This window comes from Psittacula echo (genome assembly GCF_963264785.1).
Source record: "Psittacula echo genome assembly, chromosome: 8".
NCBI lineage: Eukaryota > Metazoa > Chordata > Aves > Psittaciformes > Psittacidae > Psittacula > Psittacula echo.
This window is the reverse complement of record NC_137744.1, coordinates 21,353,415-21,372,520: the sequence shown is the minus strand read 5'-3', so window position 1 is coordinate 21,372,520 and position 19,106 is coordinate 21,353,415. Positions and strand designations below refer to the sequence as shown.

At 55.5% G+C, this 19,106-nt stretch overlaps 2 protein-coding genes across 5 annotated transcripts; one reads left to right on the top strand and one right to left on the bottom strand.

Annotated features, from left to right (window-relative positions):
* Positions 1-181: 181 nt before the first annotated feature.
* On the top strand, positions 182-6,272 carry TSPAN6 (tetraspanin 6). Of its 4 annotated transcripts, none has more exons than XM_080624857.1 (8): positions 182-304; positions 388-576; positions 1,254-1,328; positions 1,995-2,093; positions 2,242-2,397; positions 2,990-3,073; positions 4,719-4,818; positions 5,614-6,272. In XM_080624857.1, the coding sequence occupies exons 1-7, from the start codon at positions 218-220 to the stop codon at positions 4,785-4,787; spliced, it is 759 nt and encodes a 252-aa protein (XP_080480983.1). In that variant the 5' UTR covers positions 182-217; the 3' UTR covers positions 4,788-4,818; positions 5,614-6,272. The 4 variants fall into 4 exon arrangements, with proteins under 4 accessions (XP_080480983.1, XP_080480982.1, XP_080480985.1 ...); XM_080624856.1 differs by having other exon boundaries at positions 1,995-2,162; XM_080624859.1 differs by lacking the exon at positions 1,254-1,328.
* A 2,139-nt stretch (positions 6,273-8,411) lies between these two features.
* TNMD (tenomodulin) lies at positions 8,412-16,951 on the bottom strand (the record flags this gene model as incomplete). Its single annotated transcript, XM_080624791.1, is given in 9 exon segments — positions 8,412-8,621; positions 9,202-9,374; positions 10,430-10,583; positions 12,324-12,425; positions 13,522-13,662; positions 16,589-16,723; positions 16,844-16,901; positions 16,903-16,931; positions 16,934-16,951. Coding segments are annotated over 9 exon segments (1,020 nt in total).
* Between the last annotated feature and the right edge of the window lie 2,155 nt (positions 16,952-19,106).

Genomic DNA, 19,106 nt, shown 5'->3' with positions numbered 1-19,106 from the left:
TAGGGCACACGGGAGGTGGTGTAGCGCAGGCACTGGCGGCATGTAGCCTGCAGGGGGCGACACGGGGAGGGACGAGCGCCACTCCGGGGCGTAGCGCCAACGCCTTCGGTCGCGGTCGGTCGTTTCCGTGAGCGCTCGGGCGCCTCCGGCAGCGCTCGGGCGGCTCCGGCGCGCAGCGGGGCGGAGCGTGCGCGGCAGCGTTCGGCCCGTGTCGGCCATGGCGTCCCCGTCGCGGCGGCTGCAGACGAAGCCGGTGATCACCTGCCTCAAGAGCGTCCTGCTCACCTACACCTTCGTCTTCTGGGTGAGAGCCCGCCCCGGCCCCGCCGCCTGTCGCGCCCGCGCCGCCCTGTCGCGACAGTGGCGAGCTCTGCCCCGTGCCCGCAGGTGTCGGGCATCGTGCTGCTGGCGGTGGGCGTGTGGGGCAGCGTGAGCCTCGCCGTGTACTTCTCGCTGCTGGACGAGAAGGCCACCAACGTCCCCTTCGTGCTGGCGGGCGCCGGCACCGTCGTGGTGCTCCTGGGCACCTTCGGCTGCTTCGCCACCTGCCGCGGCAGCACCTGGATGCTCAAGCTGGTGCGTGCCATGGGTGGGATGGATCCCATCCGCTCCTGACCCGTCCCGGCAAGTCCCCAACCTCCCTGTCCCAGCCTTATCCCATCCTTCCCCATCCCGTCCTACTCCAGCCTTCCCCACACCATCCCAACCCCATCCCACCCCACCCCATTGCAACTCCATCCTGTCCTACCCCACCAGAGCCCTGTCCCACCCTTCCCCATCCCATCCGCCTTTATCCTTCCCCGCACCGTCCCAACCCCATCACATCCTACCCCATCTCAACCCTGTCCCATCCTACCCCATCCTATCCCATCGCAACCCTGTCCTGTTGTACCCCACCACAATCCCAATCCCATCCCATTCTACCCCATCCCAGCCCCTTCCCATCATACCCCATCCAAGCCCCATCCCATCTTACCCCATCCCAATCCTGTCCTGTCTTACCTCATCCCAACCCCTTCCTGTCCTACCCTATCCCATCCCTGTCCCATCTTCTCCCGTCCCATCCCTATCCCATCTTCCCCTGTCCCATCCCTGTCCCATCTTCCCCCGTCCCATCCCTGTCCCATCTTCCCCCGTCCCATCCCTGTCCTGTCCTACCCTATCACAGCCCCGTCCTGTCGCACCCCATCTCATTCCATCCCATCCTGCCCCATCCCATCCGGCCCGTCCCACCCCATCCTTTCTGCCCGCAGTACGCCATGCTCCTGTCCCTCATTTTCCTCATTGTCCTGGTGGCCGCTGTCGTGGGGTTTGTCTTCAGGCACGAGGTGAGTCTGGGGCTGGTGATGTGGAGCCAGTCTGGTGCTGGTGTTAACCCAGGTACAGCAGGAGATGGCAGTGGAGGGACCAGTGGGAGCAGTGCTTGCTTTAGCTAAAATGGGTTTAAACTGGCCCAAAGGGCAGGTTGGTCCCTGAAAGACCATAGAACATGGAATGGTTTGGGTTAGAAGGGAGCTTAAAGCTCATCCAGTTCCAACCCCTGCCACGGGCAGAGACACCTTCCACTAGAGCAGCTTGCTCCAAGCCCCGTCCAATCTGGTCCTGAAGGACCCATAAGGTCCCTATAGGGAAGAGGCTGGGTGCACGCTGTCCCTCCACCAGAACAGGCCGAGTAGCCTGGACTTTAATTCCTGGCTTTGGTCTCTCTTCTGCAGTAATTTCTGTAATTAAATCATTAAATGAAAGCCTCTGAGGCTTCCTGCACCACGGAGCAGCCTCTTGGGGGGAGCTGGCACCATGCACATCCTTGTTATTACATACACAGAGCACCCCAGCCTGCCCTTGAACACAGCCTTTACCTGCCTGGGGACAGGGAACGTCTGCTGGCCATGGCCAGACTCATTCCTGCCATCACCAAGAGGTGACTAACATGGGGCCATGGGTCCCCAAGCACGGGAGGGGACGGCAGCACCGCAGAGACCTCTCTTTTGCAGATCAAGACCAACTTTGAGAGTAACCTCAACCTGGCCTTGAAGGACTATAACGTGACTGCAGATCGGCACAGCGAGGCTGTTGACACCATCCAGAGAACCGTGAGTGCTCCACAATGGTGGTGGGAGAAGGGTTCTGCACCATGGAGGTTTGAGTTTGAGAGATGCCGGGTGAGATGGGGGCAATTTGTGGGGAGGTAAAGGCATGGGAGTGATGGTAGGATATGGGTGACTGTCCTTCCCCCTCCAGCTGCACTGCTGTGGGGTGCAGAACTACTCGGACTGGGAGAGAACTGAATACTTCACTCAGAGAGGCGTCCCCCAGAGCTGCTGCAGGAGCCAGGATGACTGCTCGGAGGAGGACCTGAAAGACCTGAGCAAGGCCAAGCTGAAGGTGTTTGTAGATGTAAGTGAAGCTCAGCAAATCCCCCTGCCTGTCCTGGAGGTGGGCAGGGCAGAGCTGGATGGGTGGAGAAGGGCTTGTCCTTCCTGATGAGGCTTGAAAGAACTGCTCCCTGCAGCCCAGGGATTCCCCTAGGGTGGATGTAGAGGTATGGTACAGAGAAGTGAGCCCTTCTTTGTGTCTGATGTCCCCTCTCCTCCTCCCTTGGAGCTCAGCGACCAGTCAGACCCAAGTGTTTGTGTGCAGGTGAATAGGAAGGTCAGTTCCCAGTGAAGTATGGGCATTGCTGACATCTCCCTGCTCTGGTGCTGTGCAGACAGGGGTGGCCTCACCCTGCAGGTGATGCAAGCGATGTGCCTCTGATGAGTCACTGGTTCAAGGCAAGGACCAGGAGCACCTTGCTCAACCCAGTTCCCTTGGAAGCAGCCCATGGGCAGCCCTCCCCTTGATAATGCTGCTGGGCTGGGAGCTGCTCACTGATAGGGGAAGGACTTTGACAAGGTCAGGCAGGAGAATGGGAGCGTCTTCCCCTGGCGCTGGTGTGTGCTGTGGTGATAAGCGCTGCAGCCACGTGCCTCCTTTCCCTCCTCTGCAGGGGTGTTTCTTCCTGGTCACATCAGTGATGCAGTCAAAGATGAGCGTTGTGGCTGGAATCTCCTTTGGCATTGCGTGCTCCCAGGTAAGCCTGCCTTGCCCGGCGCCGGAGGAGTGCAGGCACTGCTGTGTCTCTAGAGGTATTTAACTCCTGCACAAAGGCTGGTGTGTGTACAAAAGGCACGGCCTGTGTCAGCCAGGGAGGAGCAGCTATTCTACAGGTTCCCGTTGGGTTTAACCTCACTGCTGTGCTGTCCCCAGGCTCTTAAACCCTCTGCTGAAGCACCAGCTCTGTTTCCGTGAGCTGTCTGAGCTTCCGAGAGGCAGCAGCTCTGCTCTCAAACAGCCAGCTTCAGGAAAAACCAGATGGAGCCTGTGCTGGGCAAACCCCCTGCGTTTGCTGTTGGGATCAGATACGTGCCCTTCCTTTTCCTAGCCACTGACCTTCCTTTTCAGCAGGGAGGTGTTTTGGCATCACTTCAGCGTGGCTGCATCCCTGTGAGTGCCTGTGGAGGGCACCACTTGTGCCACTTACCCTGTCCTCTGTGTCCTTCTCTGCAAGCCCTCCTTTATCCTGCAGGACACTTCCTGCAGGAGCTGCAGCAGCAGCACGCTTGCCAGCCCCTGCTCCAGCAGGCTTTATCCTATCAGGAAGCAAGGGGCCCCTGGGCCCCTCCTGCAGACTGAGCGTTGGGCATGCTGACGCCGCGGTGAGGTTTTCTGATGCTCTGCAGCCTGGGCTCTGGGATGGCCTTGACTTTGGAGGGGCTGGAATTCACCTTCGTTATCCAGCACGTAGAGGCTGTGGTATGAACTTCCAGGTGGAAGTCGACCTGCGCCAGCACAGGGGGAAGGAGCCCCACTAGGATATTCCTCCCATAACAGGCACATTGCTGTGTGTTCCCAGTAAGAGATGGATTGAACTGGGGGAGAGGTGGGAGCAGCAGCTCCGGGCTGCAGCGTGCGCTTCCAAGTGCTTTTGGATGCAATTGGGAGAGCCCAAGAGCCGGAGCTGCTGCACCACTGACCACACTGTCCTCCTCAGTGAGCTGTGGGGTCACAGAGATGTGACAACATACAGACAGTGGTGAGCTGCACGCTTCCAGATCCTGAATTATCCCAGCTGATGCCAGGTTTGGGAATTGTAACCGGTTCCTGGCTTTTATCCCTCTTCCAGCAAGCCTTGCTGAGCCGTGTGGCCGGCTGGGACCCATCATGCAAATGTGCCTTTAACTTTGCTTGTGTAGGTCAGACTCCAGCAGGATGTGGCCCCAAATGTCTGCACAGGGGCTGGGAGGACGTGTTGTGATAACAAGAGCGTGTCCTTCAGATGCTGATGGGAAAACACCAACCTTGTCCTTGCCACGGGGAGAGGTGGCTGCTGTTCTCTAGTGGCTGTGTAATTGGCTGAGATGCTCCTGAGATCCATGTAATCTCCAGAATTGCCATAAAACAGTAGATGCTTCATGAAGCAAAATGTAACAGGATGGGATGAGGAGCATCTCTTGGGGGGAGCTTGTTTGGCTGATGCCTGCAGAATGCTCTGCTTCAGCCTCTCAGTTATTCCAAAGCAGGGCACAGCAGCCTGTGTTGTGGTTTGTAAACCCCGCTGTCCATGCTTGGATTTTATGATACTGGGGTTCTGGAGCAATATATAAGCTTTACCCCTAAAAAACACTGTATCCTGGTTGTGGCTACCTGTGATGTGTGTTTTGTTTTCTCTTTTTCAGTTGATTGGCATCATTCTCGCCTGCTGCCTGTCCCGGTACATCACCAACAATCAGTACGAGATGGTGTAGGTGGCCTCCAGCACACTGTGGCTGTGGCCAGGTAGGTCTGTCCAGTGATGTAAGTGCAACGGGCAGCCTCTGCATCACTGGCTGCTGCCTGCTCACCCTTGGGGACCCTCAGCATAGCGGTGGGTACCACATGGGAGTGTGGGGATAGAGGGCAAGACAGTATCTGCTGTCATGTGTGCTGGGCTGCATCCCCATAGCGTGAGCTGCAGGTCAAGGGAGGGGATTCTCCCCCCGCTGCTGCTCTTTGTGGAGACCCCCCCTGCAGTCCTGATGCAGCTCTGGGGCAACAGCACAAGAGGGATGTGGAGCTGTTGGAGAGAGCGCAGAGGAGGCCACAGAGATGCTGCGAGGGCTGGAGCAGCTCTGCTCTGGAGCCAGGCTGAGAGAGCTGGGCTGGGGCAGCCTGGAGAAGAGAAGGCTCCTGAAGGGGAGACCTGAGAGCAGCTCCAGGGCCTAAAGGGGCTGCAGGAAACCTGGGGAGGGGCTTGGGACAAGGGCCTGTAGGGACAGGCCAAGGGGAATGGCTTTAACCTGCCCGAGGGGAGACTGAGATGAGCTCTTAGGCAGAAGCTCTTCCCTGTGAGGGTGCTGAGGCGCTGGCACAGGGTGCCCAGAGAAGCTGTGGCTGCCCCATCCCTGGCAGTGTTCAAGGCCAGGTTGGACACAGGGGCTTGGAGCAAGCTGCTCCAGTGGAAGGTGTCCCTGCCCGTGGCAGGGGTTGGAGCTGGATGAGCTTTGAAGTCCCTTCAACCTAATCCAGTCTGTGATTCATTTTAAGCTGCGTATAGCCCAGCCTGCTCTGCTAATGCTGTTCCATGTGTTGCAGGGTGCGCTCTCCACGGCTCTCCACCACCTCCAGTTTTCCTCTGGATGCCACTTCGGGAAATCTTGCTTTGAACTGACTGATCCTCTCACCTAGCTCATAGGAACGAGCACAGCAGTGTCCTGGTGTGCTCGGGGACTTGTTCTGACACTACTCTGCTGTGCCACCGTGTGGGATAATCGGTGTAGCTGCGGTGGTTACAGCAAGCATGCTCCTCCATTGGCTCGGTGCTGTGCCTTGTGGGACTCCTGGTGCTCCTCTGAGTGCCTCCATCGGGAAAGCAATACTTCCCTCATCTCCAGCGGCCCCTCTGGATGTGGTTGCTCTTGAGATGGGGCTGTTGCCCTGTTCCAACCCACGCTGCCTGCCCAAAGCCTTTGGCTCAGCAAGGTCTCTGCTTGATGCCAAACTCTTCTCTCTCATCCCTGCCGTGGGTTTTATATACTTCTTTATAGTTGTACTTTCTGAAGTACAGGCTGTAGTGATTCTTTGTAAGCTGTAGCAAGGTCTGGTGATGTAGCTCCTGGTGCTTTTCCCTTGGTAGGTGTCCTTGCACCGAGTCAGCTGTGACTTGATTGTCAGTATTACGTGCTGCTTTAACTCATTTTATGTATTGAGTAGAACTTTCTCGTCCTGACACACAATAAATATTAAGATATTTTACCCTATGAAACTACCTTGGCCTTGCTTTCCATCACCTGGCACTGCAGAGAGCAGCAAACCCCACTGGGAGGTGATGTGGTTGCCCCAGGCCAACCGGTAAGCTCTGGACCGTCGCAGCTCACATCCCCAGTGCTCATTGGTGCACTTCTGCTTAGCAGTAACTCATGTAATTGAATTTCATAACAGTGCTTGTGTAACAGTGCTGGAGCAGAAGGCCTGGAGCATCCCAACCCCATGTAAATGTGTGGATCACTCGGAGCGAGGGGCAGGGCAGAGCTGCTGGAGCTGCCTGTGAGCCCAGCCTCTCCTCTGGGTAAGAAACATGCACTGAAGCATCTGTGTTCTTTGGTACTGCTCATCTTGAGGCTGTTTGTCAGGCAGCTTTGCGCTGATGGTGCCGTGTGGTGCAGTGAAACTCACCTGCTTGGGGCTTCTTGGATCTGGAGGATGGAACTGACACGGGCTGTGGCTTGGAGCACAGAGGAAGGTGGAAAAGGAGTGGTTAAGCCATGGGTAGGAGCGGTGGCTCCGTCAGCGCACGCCTGGCTGAGCTGTCCCATGGTGCTGCAATGACCCAGCACAGGGCAGCCCTGCTGCTGACGGAGGAACCCAAAGGGAACACCCGAAACCCTGGTGTGTTGCATTGAACCCGAGTGAGTAAATCAGAGTGCTGACAGCACCGAAAGCCTCCCGGTCGGACAGCGTGCGTCAGAGCACAGAAACCAGATTGGAGAGATCAGCTCACAGCGGTTGGTGGATGGAGGGAGACGGGAGCACGTGAGAAGCAGGGCTAGGTCTGGATAAACCCATCTGTGTTAGAGGGAATTGTGCCTGCCTCTGCTGGCAGCTTCCTTCCCAGGGCACAGGTATGGGGTGATGTTGTTAGAGGGTGGCTTGGGGAGCCCAGAGATTCCAAAACCAGCACTGATGGGCCATGCTGACTTGGGGAGCGCAGAGGCTTGTCCAGCCTGCTGGTCCCCATGGCCAGAGACAGGTACCCATCAGAGGGTGCATATCTCACCCAGTTAAATAGTGCTTATGGAGACACCTCACTTTAATTTGCAGAGACATCAGTGTATCCCAGAGGTACAGGCATGTGCTGGGGGGATGCCAGGCGGACTTGGACACTGCTGTCCTGGCAAAGGTATTGATGTACCTTGGTGATGTGGCTGGACCCACTGAGCCAGGACATGAGCACGGGCTGGTTTCCTGTGGCAGCTGTGTCTGGGTGGGTTTCACATGTCCCTGCTGCATTCAGGTCTCCCCTCTCATGGGAATCAATGTCTTGAGGGACGCATCAGAAACACGTGGTATTGCCAGGGCTGTTGGTGTCCCTTGGGATGCCGTATGTGGAGCTCTGCTGCTCTGCTCAGCACAGCTGTGAGCAGGGATGGAGGGAGCTGCCCTTAAAATGTGCTTAGATCCCCACTGGAGCCGCAGGGATGCAGGGAGGGCCTGGCAGCACCAGGGACACCATGGCTGGCACCCAGCACAGTGGCACGAAGCAGGGCCTGACCTCTGCTCCCTCTGGCTTTGGCCACCTGGTTCCCCAGGGATGCTCCTGCCTCCCCATTGCCCACATCACTCCTAATGGGACTGGAGCTGTCACTAATAACTACTGAGCACATCATAGCATGCTGGAACAGCGGCTTGGGATGAACTGAACAGCTCCCAGCACCATCAAGGAGCAAATTAGGGACCTCGGCACGTTCCCCATGAGGTGAGCGCCAGCAGTCCTGCTCCTTGAGTTATGGATGCTCGTGACGAGGCAGCTGAGCAATTACATCACTCCCAGACCCATTAAGCATCCCAGGCTGAGACTAAACGACTTCCCATTTTCTTTGCAATCGCTCATACAAGACGTTTATTGTTTGCCTCTTGCCTCTCAACGTGGCGACGATGCGCTTGAGCATGGACCCCACAGCACTTGGGAGGGGGACCACACATCCCTGCAGTGGGGATGTGTGAACACACGGACCGTCCAGCCCCACAGGGCAGCGCAGGATGCCAGCGGGCAGGCGGTGTGTGCATCGTGAGGGTGCTGTGGTTGGCAGCACCCAACCAGGTAATGACCTGTGTGTTGGGTACGTCGGGATGCATCCGGATGGGTGCGAGGTGGGCATGGGCAGCATCCGAGCCTACACCCTGCCCAGCATCCGAGCGATCCACCAGTTGCAGGGCATGATGATGCGGCAGATGACTCTGCCGCCCTGGTAGCAGTAGGGGTAGGGGTAGTAGCCCAGCAGGGGCTCGCAGACCCGCCGGCAGTAGCGGTTGGCGCGGCGGCACTGGGCACAGCAGTACCCACGCTCGTCCCACAGCGGGTGGAACTCCAGCCCGTTCTCCGACTGCCGGGGAGAGGCAATGTCAGCACAGCCAGGGGGATGTGTGAAAGAGGCATCCCAGAGCATGGGCACGACATCGCAGGGGCATGGGGAGGATATCCCAAGGAGCATGGACAGGACATCCCAAGGGGCATGGGCAGGACATCCCAAGGAGCATGGACAAGACATCCCAAGGAGCATGGACAGGACATCCCAAGGGGCATGGGCAGGACATCCCAAGGAGCATGGACAGGACATCCCAAGGGGCATGGGCAGGACATCCCAAGGAGCATGGACAGGACATCCCAAGGGGCATGGGCAGGACATCCCAAGGGGCATGGGCAGGACATCCCAAGGAGCATGGACAGGACATCCCAAGGGGCATGGACAGGACATCCCAAGGAGCATGGACAGGACATCCCAGGGGCATGGGCAGGACATCCCAAGGAGCATGGACAGGACATCCCAAGGGGCATGGACAGGACATCCCAAGGAGCATGGGCAGGACATCCCAAGGAGCATGGGCAGGACATCCCAGGGGCATGGGCAGGACATCCCAAGGAGCATGGGCAGGACACCCCAGGGTGTGATTCCCTGCACTCACATAGTCATTGATGGGCAGGTCCTCCTCGGTGAGCTGCCGCACGCGGCGCTTGGGCCCTGCCTGCGCATCCTTCTCCACCTCATGTTGGCTCCCCCCGTCCAACCAGCTCTGGTTGTCCACGAGCAGCTCAGGGTCTTCTTCTTCTGCCCCCTCGAGGTTGGCCAGCTCAGGAGCTGCAGGAAGAGCCCAAATGTTGCTGTCAACAAGCAGGGAGCAGAGGGACAAATGCAGCAGCAGGTATTAATGTGCCAAAACCTGGTGCTAAGGTACAAGAAAAGCGCACCAGCAAACTAGCTGCGCTCCATTGCCTCCTGCTCTTACCAAGCCTGGAAGGGCTGTAGGAGGTAATATGGTGAGAGTAAAGGGTAGAGAAGGCATGTCCTGTCCCCTCCCTGTGCTTTATGGGTGGTGGGGACCCATGGGTGGTGTCTGCATTATCGTCATGCTGTGCGGAAGCACCTCCTTGTGGTGCTGCTGTGGGGGGAACTTACAGAGCCCCAGCAAAGTGACACGATTTGGGGCAGATTAGGCCCAGCACCACAGTGACATTGATTTCCTTGGCTGAAACCCAGCTGCAGATGGGGTCTGATGGTGGGGGCTGAGGAGAAAGGGAGCAGCAGCCTCCCTGTGCAGTGGGGATCTCTGATGTCCACTTGCTCCCAGGAGCATCAGTGGCCATGAGCTGAGTGGTACCCATGTGGGATGAGATGCTCCTCGATGGCTGCAGAGCAGAGGGAGGGTGTTTGAAACAAGCTCAGAAGTGGGGTGGTGAGTGGGTAATTGCACTGGCACATCTCAGGGGCCCCAACCTCTGTGAGGGCTCTGTAGTGGGCAGCCGGAGCTGCAACCCCGTTTGTGTGATTTAGATGCAGACATCTGCCCGTGCTCGGGTGTTCCTGCAGTGATGAGCATTGGGGTGTCCCCATTTCCAGCAGCGCTGGCTTCTTTACAGGTACAAAGGGTTCAGGGTTTAGTTTTGCCTTATTAAAAAGGAAAGTGGCCGCTCTGCAAAGTGCAAGGCAGTGGGGGGCCAGCAGAGAGGAACTTCAGCTCCTGTTGTTGCACTGGCCGTGCTCTCATGGTCATGTTCAACACCATGTTCATGTCTGAGTTGTACAATAAGCCCCCGGAAATGGGTTCCTGCTGCACTGGGGGACATGGTGGCTGACGGGGCTGGTCCCAGCGAGGGGGCTCCCATGTGCTTTGGATGGGGGATGTTTCCTTGTACCTGCTATGGGCGTGGGATGGATCCAGTAGATGGTCACGTTTCTGCAGATGTCAAAGATCTTGGAGCTCTTGAGGAACTCCTTGTTCTGGATGGGCTTTTCCCCGGGCACCCAGACCACGGCCTGCTCCAAGTACGTGGTCGTGATTTCTTCTCCCTGTAAGAAGAGCCGGGTTTCACCCCTGCATGGTGAGATGCTCTGTGCTCCCCTCGGCTTACCCAGAGGCGCCTCTCCCATCCCAGAGAGCAGCTTGGCTTCATCCGCTTTGTGGTGCTCACCCGGTGCACATGCAACACCCCGCTGGTCCCATCATGAGCTCCATCTCCCCTACCTGCTTTCAGCCACCACCCCCCTGCTCTCCTCTCCCTGTTCATCATGCTTCAACAGCCTTCTCCTGCGTGGTCCTCACCATCTGGAGGAGCCTTCTGGAGCACCCCAGCTCATTTCAAACCCAAGATTAAAGCATCTCCCCTCTGCTTTTCCCTTACTATTTAATTTCTTCCTCCTTCTGCTGCTGATTTTGTGATCGAACGCTTTAATTTATTCCTCACAGAACTTCTTTGCGCAGCCATAGCCTGTAATTTATAGCACATGTCTCTGCCCTTGCATTAGCCCACAGTGTGTTTTGGCAGGCGCTTAGGGAGGGAGATATATAGAGACTATTGAACGGGTCTGCGCTGAGCTATCTGCCTAGGCCACTTGTGTATGGTGGTGGCGGTAGCCCGTAGAGCAAGCTGGCAAATGGCATCTCTTTGATTTCCAGGAGGCGTCTGGAGCTGTGTTTCTCTTTATAGAGCTTTTCCTTATGGTTTTGGGAAGTCCTAGGGAAGAGCCAACCCAACCTGACCCAGTCTGGGTCGGTTTGGAGCCTATGGTGAAAGCAGCCAGGCTGGAGAGGTGCCGCCTGAAGGCCATTTATCTCACTGGGTTTTACATTGGAGCTCTCAACCCAGGGCAATGTTCTGCTGAAGCCTGGGAAATTGTCTCCCTTTTACGGCGGTAGCTGAAGGGATCCATGAGCATCTTACGGATGCATAATCAAAGAATCAGTGCCTGGGAATCTGGGTCAGGATTCAGGGAGTCGCTTCTGCCCACGCTGCGATTCAAACGTGCCCTGTGGGTGCTTCATCGGCAACAGCTTCCCTGGGGGGGCTCAGAGTGCTAACACCCTGCATCCTGCAAAGGGGGAGGCAGGAGGTGCTGTGCCACCATAGGGAGCTTGGGAATGGGGACAAGTAGGGATGCTTTCAAGGCACTGAGCTGGGGATAGGCTGTCAGAGAGGGGTTAAAGCTGTAGAACCATAGAATCTCAGACTGGTTTGTATTGGAAGGGACCTCGAAGCTTATCCAGTTCCAACCCCTGCCATGGGCAGAGACACCTTCCACAAGACCCACATATGGATTCACACAGAACAGAGAGGCATCCCCAGTACCATACTTCCTACCTTCAGGGCTGCGCACCCAGCGTGCTCCCAAATCCCATTCCTTAAACTCGGCTGCTCTTTTGAACTCATTACTTCTGCCTCATTCTGCTTGAGAACACGAGGCTCAGTTCTGGGAGAAACCAACCTGATTGACTTCTCAGTGCCTGCTAATCCTGAGCTGCCTTGTGACCTTTTGACTACAACAGGATTATTGTTCTTGATCTGCGGTATTGTGCTGAGAGGTTTCTGCCTGCCGGCAGCCTAATCCTGCCTCTTTCCATTTGTTTTCAGAAGCAATCCTCTGAAACAAGATCGATTTATGGAGCGATCAGAACTCATTATTCCTTTCTTGCAGCATCATTGGAAGGCAGAAGCGGTTGGGAGGGCGGTGGGGACAGTGCTGTGCTCCCAATGCCAGGGAAAAGAGAGGGTTTCACCGGGAACACAGGGGTGTCCTGCTTTATGCACCTACCTCAAGCTCTGGGATCCTGGCCTCTGTCGTCTCAGGCAGGACTTTAGTCTGAGTTTTGATGAAGCATTTTTGAAGTCCCACGAAGAAGATGCCGGTTATTCCCTACAGCATCAGAACAAACAGCACACAAGCAGTCAGGGCAAAGCAGGAGAAACAACTCCGTTGTGTTGAGGGTGCATAGAATCATTGAATGGTTTGGGTTGGAAAGGACCTTAAGGTCATCAGGTTCCAACCCGTGCCACAGGCAGGGACACCTTCCCCTAGAGCAGCTTGCTCCAAGCCCCTGTGTCCAACCTGGCCTTGAACACTGCCAGGGACGGGGCAGCCACAGCTTCTCTGGGCACCCTGTGCCAGCACCTCAGCACCCTCACAGGGAAGAGCTTCTGCCTTGTATCCAACCTGAACTTCCCCTGTTCCAGTTTGAACCCATCACCCCTTGTCCTATTGCTCCAGTCCCTGATGAAGAGTCCCTCTCCAGCATCCCTGTAGGTGCAGCAGGTTGTGGGTTGAGTTGTGCTTTTCCCATTGATGTTCTTGTGCAAACCCCACTCAGCGGTGGTGCTAAGATGCACGGACAGGTTGTCCTAAGGGATTTGCACTTTATGGGTTGGGAGAACTGGTCTTTTTACAGATATTTAAAGGCAGACAGCAATAACATTTTCCTTTGCTCCCCTTCTCCTTATAACTCTCAGGAGCTGTGGTTATCATCAATAAAAACATGCAGAAGAGCATCTGACCGTTACGGGTGTATGATCATCCAGCCCCCGGTTCCTGCCAGGCTATTAGCTTAAAGTTTTGCCATATGTCACTGCACAGGATATTTCCCTACACATTTTAATTAGGCTTCAGAGAGAGCCCTACAACATTGTCATGAGGGTTTAATGCTCTGCAGACAGAAAGATGAACAGGGCTCAGATAGATTGATGGTGATTGCGTTCCTTCGCAAGGGTAAATCCAATAACTGGGGCTTGCTTTTAAAGATGCATCTCATTGGAACTGAACCACTCCACTATTAAATACCGGTGGAAGCTTATGTAGATACACATCTCTTTCCCTTTTAGAGCATCCCCAGGGATGCTACACGTGGGCATTGCTCCCCCTGACGCAGGGCTGGGGCTTGCTCCAGTGACCTGTGGTGTCCTAAGGGATCCCTTTGGTCCTGCTGCATGGTCCCAGGGGTAACCCCTGCTGCACTCACGTTTTTGAAGTCATGGATCTCCAGAATTTCCTCGCTGCCATTCCCGCTGCTGAAGGTCTCTGTCCTGGCCAGGGGGTCGATCTCCATCACAATCTTCTTCTTCTCACCGTGGCTGAAGAACGTGTGTTCCATGTCATAAACCTGCGAGGGACAAACCCACACAGGGATCGGCTCAGCCTGACCTGAATTCACCCGCTGGCCGGTGGGTGAGCAGGATGGTCCTGGGTACCCTGCATTGGGGCAGCTCTGAGCCAGGATGGTCGCCTGGATAGTGCATGGAGAAGCAGCTCCCAGGCACCAGGGCTGGGAAGAAGGGCGGGATGTGGCCAGGCTGTGGGGGTACATGTATGTCAAGCCTGGGAGATGCTCATCTCACACTTGCACCAGGAGCTTGACCATGGCTCAGCCTTTGCTGGTGCTTTCTGTGGCATGAACCTGCTTACATCCCAGGCTGGAATGAAGTCCTGAGCCCAAGGGACCTCACTTTCTTGCTCCATCACTGCATTCCTGTCTCACTCGCTCCATCACTGTATCCCTGTCTCACTTGCTCCATCACTGCACCCCCAGCTCCCTTGCTCCATCACTGCACTTTCTGTTTGTCCTGGAAAAGCCGAGGTAAAGCCTCTCTGTGTCTGGGGGAGATGAGGGATTGCCTGCGGATCAAAGACCTCCTCCAGGGCTGGTGAAGAGCTTTGGGGCGTAGAAGCCGGCTTCCCGTCGGCATTCATCCCTGCGGGAGCCGGTGGGAGCCGTGCCGGGGGAGCAGCCCTCTGCTGCTCTCAGGTGCCCACCGCACGCAGCCAGCCCCGCAGCGCTCCAGTCTCTGTGGATGCCTGACCCTTAAGGAATGCGCAGTGGCAGACGCTATTTGAAGCACAAAAGTGATCCCGCTGGCACTGAGCCTCGGGGAGTCTCGCTTCCCAAATCTAATGGTGTCACGTGGAAGGAAAGGGCTTGTGCAGAACCCCTCCAACCCATAGGACAGGGTGATGATGGAGGCACAGGGATGGGGATGCTCTATCATACCCTGGTGAGCTGTGGAGCTGGGAAAGGAGCACCCTGCAACCCCAACCCAATCCTCCTTTCAGAGTCCCCTGGTTCTTGCACATCCCTCCCCATGAGGGGGTTCAGAGCCTCTCAGCAGCGTTTGCAGCATCAGCATCCCCTGCTTTGCAGCCTGGGTGCAGAACTGGCCATGCAGGTGGTAACTGCCGGGTACCTTTACCTCTGCTTAAAACTAGAAGAGCGATGAGCACCTGGGCATCCATGAATATCTCTTGTTCATCAGCAGGAGGCTTTCCTAAAGATACATAGCCACAATGCATGTAATGGCATGACAAAAAGAGCCTGCAGCCTAAAATGGCTGGAAACCTGTTGGTTCTGCCTGACCAAATGCACTCAGTGCCATAAATAACTTCCAGGGGTTAGGATCCTGGGTGGTACCTTACCTTCGAGTGCCTCTCCATCTATGAAGAATGACTTTTGCCATTGCAGAGGTCAGGTAACCCGTTTGGACTTTGCTGGCTCATGATGCTCAGAGAGGTGTGAGATGTTATAGGACTAAAGATGACCCTTGCTGTGTTGGATGCTGCCAAGCAGAGACCACCCTTCAAAGGAGCAGGTCTTCTTTAAAGCCTTTTTCCACTTCTGGTTTCATGAAGGGAGCTTGGAAGGGGTTTTGCTCTTTAAAGAGATTGATTCCCCTCGGTTGAGTTCTGAGTGTTAGGAACTTCCAGTTTCCTGCATCCTGCTTTTCCCACAGGATTCCTGGCCCAGCTGCAGAAGCCCATGGACACGAATGATGCCGGACACCAGGAGCATCCCATGCAGCTCCACTGCAGGAACACCTTTGCTTCCTCGGGCCTTGTGAAGGGCTTCCAGAAACACCACCAGGCTCCATCCTCCCCCAGTACCCACCAGTGAGGATGCTGAGGGCTGGAGCTATGAGGCTGCAGCAATGGCTCAATGGCCTGGAGAGAACCTCCCCTCCAGGGGTTAAGAGCTGGCACGCACCCTGCTCTTCGAGGAACAGTGGAGGCTTTATAGCGGTCTTGGCAGAAGCCCTCAGGCACATATGGCTTTGATTGCCGCTTCTTTTCTTTTAGGAGGTATTTATTTCTATTTGCTGATAAAAAGACCAAGTTTCCAGCAAGCAGGGTGCTTCCTCTGCCCAGCAGGAGGGCAGCTTGGACGGGATACTGTGGCTCCAGCATGGGAGGAGAGAGGAGATTCCATGTGGGAAAGGGGTTGCTTTGCCTGTGCATGGGGATGCTGGAGAGCTGGCAAGACCCACTGGTGCCAGGGTGCAAAGCAAGGCCTCCTCAATGGGCATGGACACTCAAAGGAGGATGAGGAGCACTAAGCTGGTGGCATCAGTGCTGATTCTATGATTCAAGGTTAAGTGATTTGCTTGCGGTATGGGAGGAAATAAAAGGCAGGATTGCCAAGACGCTGGGCAGAGATGTATGGGAGACGTGCAGCCCTGCTGCTGCCCCCGACACACTGAGCACTTAGAGCAGCGTCTGCCTGGGGAGCTGGGAATAAAGGAGCCCAATCCAGTTAGCAGGAGCTCCTCCACAAGCTAATCCGTCTCAGCGTTCCCTCGCATTGCAGACACATTAAAGTAAGAAATACAATCCATGACAATCAATCACGGCCGCGTCCTGGCTTTCTCTTCTCTTTATGCGGTGGCATAATGACTTTTCCACCAGTTTCTGGCAAGATAATTGAAATGAAATGGAAAATATTTTCTTACTTGTCATGAAATTTGCTGCCGGTGGAATAAGAGTAACTTTAACTCTTCGTGGCATAGCTCCCATCCCCTCTAATTGTCAGAATGCGGTGGCAGAGAGAAATAAACCCCAGCCTGTACTAAGTAAAAGCTAGTTATGAATAATAAAGCCATTTCTAAATGGCTCATGAGTACTTGTGGTCTAAGGAAGTGCATCTTTGTGAAGTCGCCTGGGTTTTGGGGTGTAGTTAACAGTTTCGGTGGGTTGGGGAAGGGGGAAGGCTCTGTCTGGGGAAGCAGAGCTCTGTAATGCTGGATCAGAGAGTTTTTACTCACTTTTCTGGGCGCTGGGTTCCGGAGGTATTTGACACCAAAGAATATGAGGATAAGAGAGACAAGCAGCACGCTGAAGAGCAGCCCGCAGACCTGGTACCTGGAGCAGGTCCTCTTTCGCCTCTTGGATGCTTCTGCCTAAGGAGTGACAAAGAGCGATGTCTGATGCCGGTGACCCAAGGAGTGACACGCACACACGGGTATCAGACACTGACAAGCTGCAGGGGGGCAGAGCAGCAGGGCAAGCCTTGAACTCACATCCAGAAAGCGGCAGTCCTCCGGGCTGTCCCGAGCCGTGCCTCCCATCGTCTGCTCCGTGTGCGAGCCCGCTCCGAGGTGGAGTCACAGCGGCTCTGCGCTGCACATGCAGCAGGGAGGGCCGGGTCCTGACGGTGCAGCAGCTTCCCCCGGCAGCTCCCGCAGCGCTGCCTGCTCGCACGCCATTCCCAAGCCTTTGGAGAGGAGCCTGCACGGAGCAGCACCGTGCGGTGTCCATCGGCCATGGGCAGGGCACAGGGTTCTGTGCTGCTCCTGCCCAACGCGGCTGCCTGTGCGCTGATGGATGGGCAAGGGCTCCTGGATACCCTTGAGCTGTGGGGATGCAGGCACTGCTGCTCTTGGGGGCTGCTCCCTTCCAATCCAAACTAGTCTGTGATTCTATGATTCCATGATTCCATGATTATATGACTCCATGATTTTATGATTCCATGATTTTATGATCCAAGGGCACTTCTGCAGCCCTGGAGATGCCAGTGGGGTCCCTGCATGGCATGGGGACATGGCATGGCAGGGGAACATGTGTACATGGCCATGGTTGTGCATTTGTGGGCATGGGTGTGTGCGTGCGCGTATGTGTATACGGGTGTGCATGCACATATGTATGGGTGCATGCATGTGCATATGTATGTATGGTGGGCATGCACATGTGTATGGGTGTGTCCATACACATATGTATGCATGGCTGTGCATGCACTCACTGCCAGCCCACAGCAATGTAGTATGAAGCCCGAGCTCTCCCCATGGAGCACGCTCTGCCGCCCCATTGGCTTAGCCAGGAATTTCCTGACTAAGTTTTCTATTTGTCTCGACATTCCAGAGTTCCCATTTGTCGCAATCGCACCATTTCTGCATGGAAATGAACCCATCTGAGGGAAGACTCCCAGCAATCCAGAGTGGAGTTTCTAGTCTGAACAGGATGAGGCTCCCTGGTGTCGAGGAGCTGGCACAGGCTGCTTTTCCAAGCTGTTCATCTAATATAAACCCGGAGTGGATCATGCACTAATTAAAACTGCACTGCTTTAAAGGAAAACCCACATTGTGCTTGGCTCAGGGTGGAGAATGGAGAAATTGCTCTTAGTAGGTCCAGTGCTGGCTTTGCCAGCTCTCCTTCCCTTCACCCGGTACCAATCACTCAGGGACGTAAAACACACTAAGGGGGGGTTACTGTAATATTGGAGAGGTCTATAACAGAAGGGAACCATATCGAGAGAGTGAAAGACAGCAGGTTATTTGGGGGAGAAACATCCCTTTTCAATGGAGAGCAGCAATCACAGGCAGCCTTTGAAAACACCTGAAAGGCTTGGGGAATCTAAATGCAGCAACCCTGCGCAGACATGGGCTTTGTGCCCTCACTTCCCATCAGAAAGTTCCCCCTCGAAGCCTTTGTTATTCATTGGAAACTGAAGTATTGGGAAACGTTTTCTTTCCCTGTCAAAATCAGGGTTTCAAAGGAAACCTTTGGAGCAGCTCAGTTGAAAGACAGCTGTGATTACAGGAGAGGATTGCAGCTGTGCCACTAAGCAGGCACAACCGATCAGCAGAGCAGCTCATCTTCACAATGCCCCCACTGGGGGCACAGGGAACACTGCAAATACCACTTGTAAAGCAAATCAAGCATTATTGGTTTATTGCTGTTGTAAGGGAATGTCAAGGTTTTTAACGGCAATCACTGGAACGCCAGCAGGAGTCAGGCGACGGAAATCAGCTGGAAGTGGTGAGAACCCCCAGGCTGGGAGTTAATAAAACTCCATAAATACCATTCCAGAGCTTGGTGAGTAGTGGGGATGGAGTGATGGGGATGTAATGGTGGGGATGGAGTGGTGGGGATGGAGCATCAGGGGTCTCACCACTGGGATGGAGACCTCATCTTGCTGCAGCCTGCTGGGCACTGCTGGCCCAGGGGATGGGGAGCAATGGGATCGAGCACACACAGTGCATGCACACACAATGCATGCACATGCAGCCAGCCCTGTGTGTCCTGACCCCCATGCAGGGAGCAGGATGGGATCCCTCCATAGAAAGTGTTATAAGTATCCAGCCTTGAACCAGGGTAGCAAGTCCCTGGGCAACCCAAGTAGTCCTTCCCCTCAGCAGCTGAGGGCTGTGTGACAGTCACTGGATCCCAACAGGGAGGTGGATACTTGGGATGCAGAAAGGGACAGAAACTACAGGAGGTTGCCTGAAGAAGTGAATGCTCCATCCTTGACAGTGTTCAAAGCCTGGTTGGACAGGGTTTGGAGCA

What these genes read in the sequence shown, in the direction of transcription:
- TSPAN6 (XM_080624856.1), top strand. Translation starts at nt 218, where the DNA reads ATGGCGTCCCCGTCGCGGCGGCTGCAGACGAAGCCGGTGATCACCTGC. An exon ending in GGTTTGTCTTCAGGCACGAG is followed by an intron (nt 1,329 to 1,994) that starts GTGAGTCTGGGG and finishes TCTCTTTTGCAG; the next exon opens with ATCAAGACCAACTTTGAGAG. An exon ending in TTGGCATTGCGTGCTCCCAG is followed by an intron (nt 3,074 to 4,718) that starts GTAAGCCTGCCT and finishes TCTCTTTTTCAG; the next exon opens with TTGATTGGCATCATTCTCGC.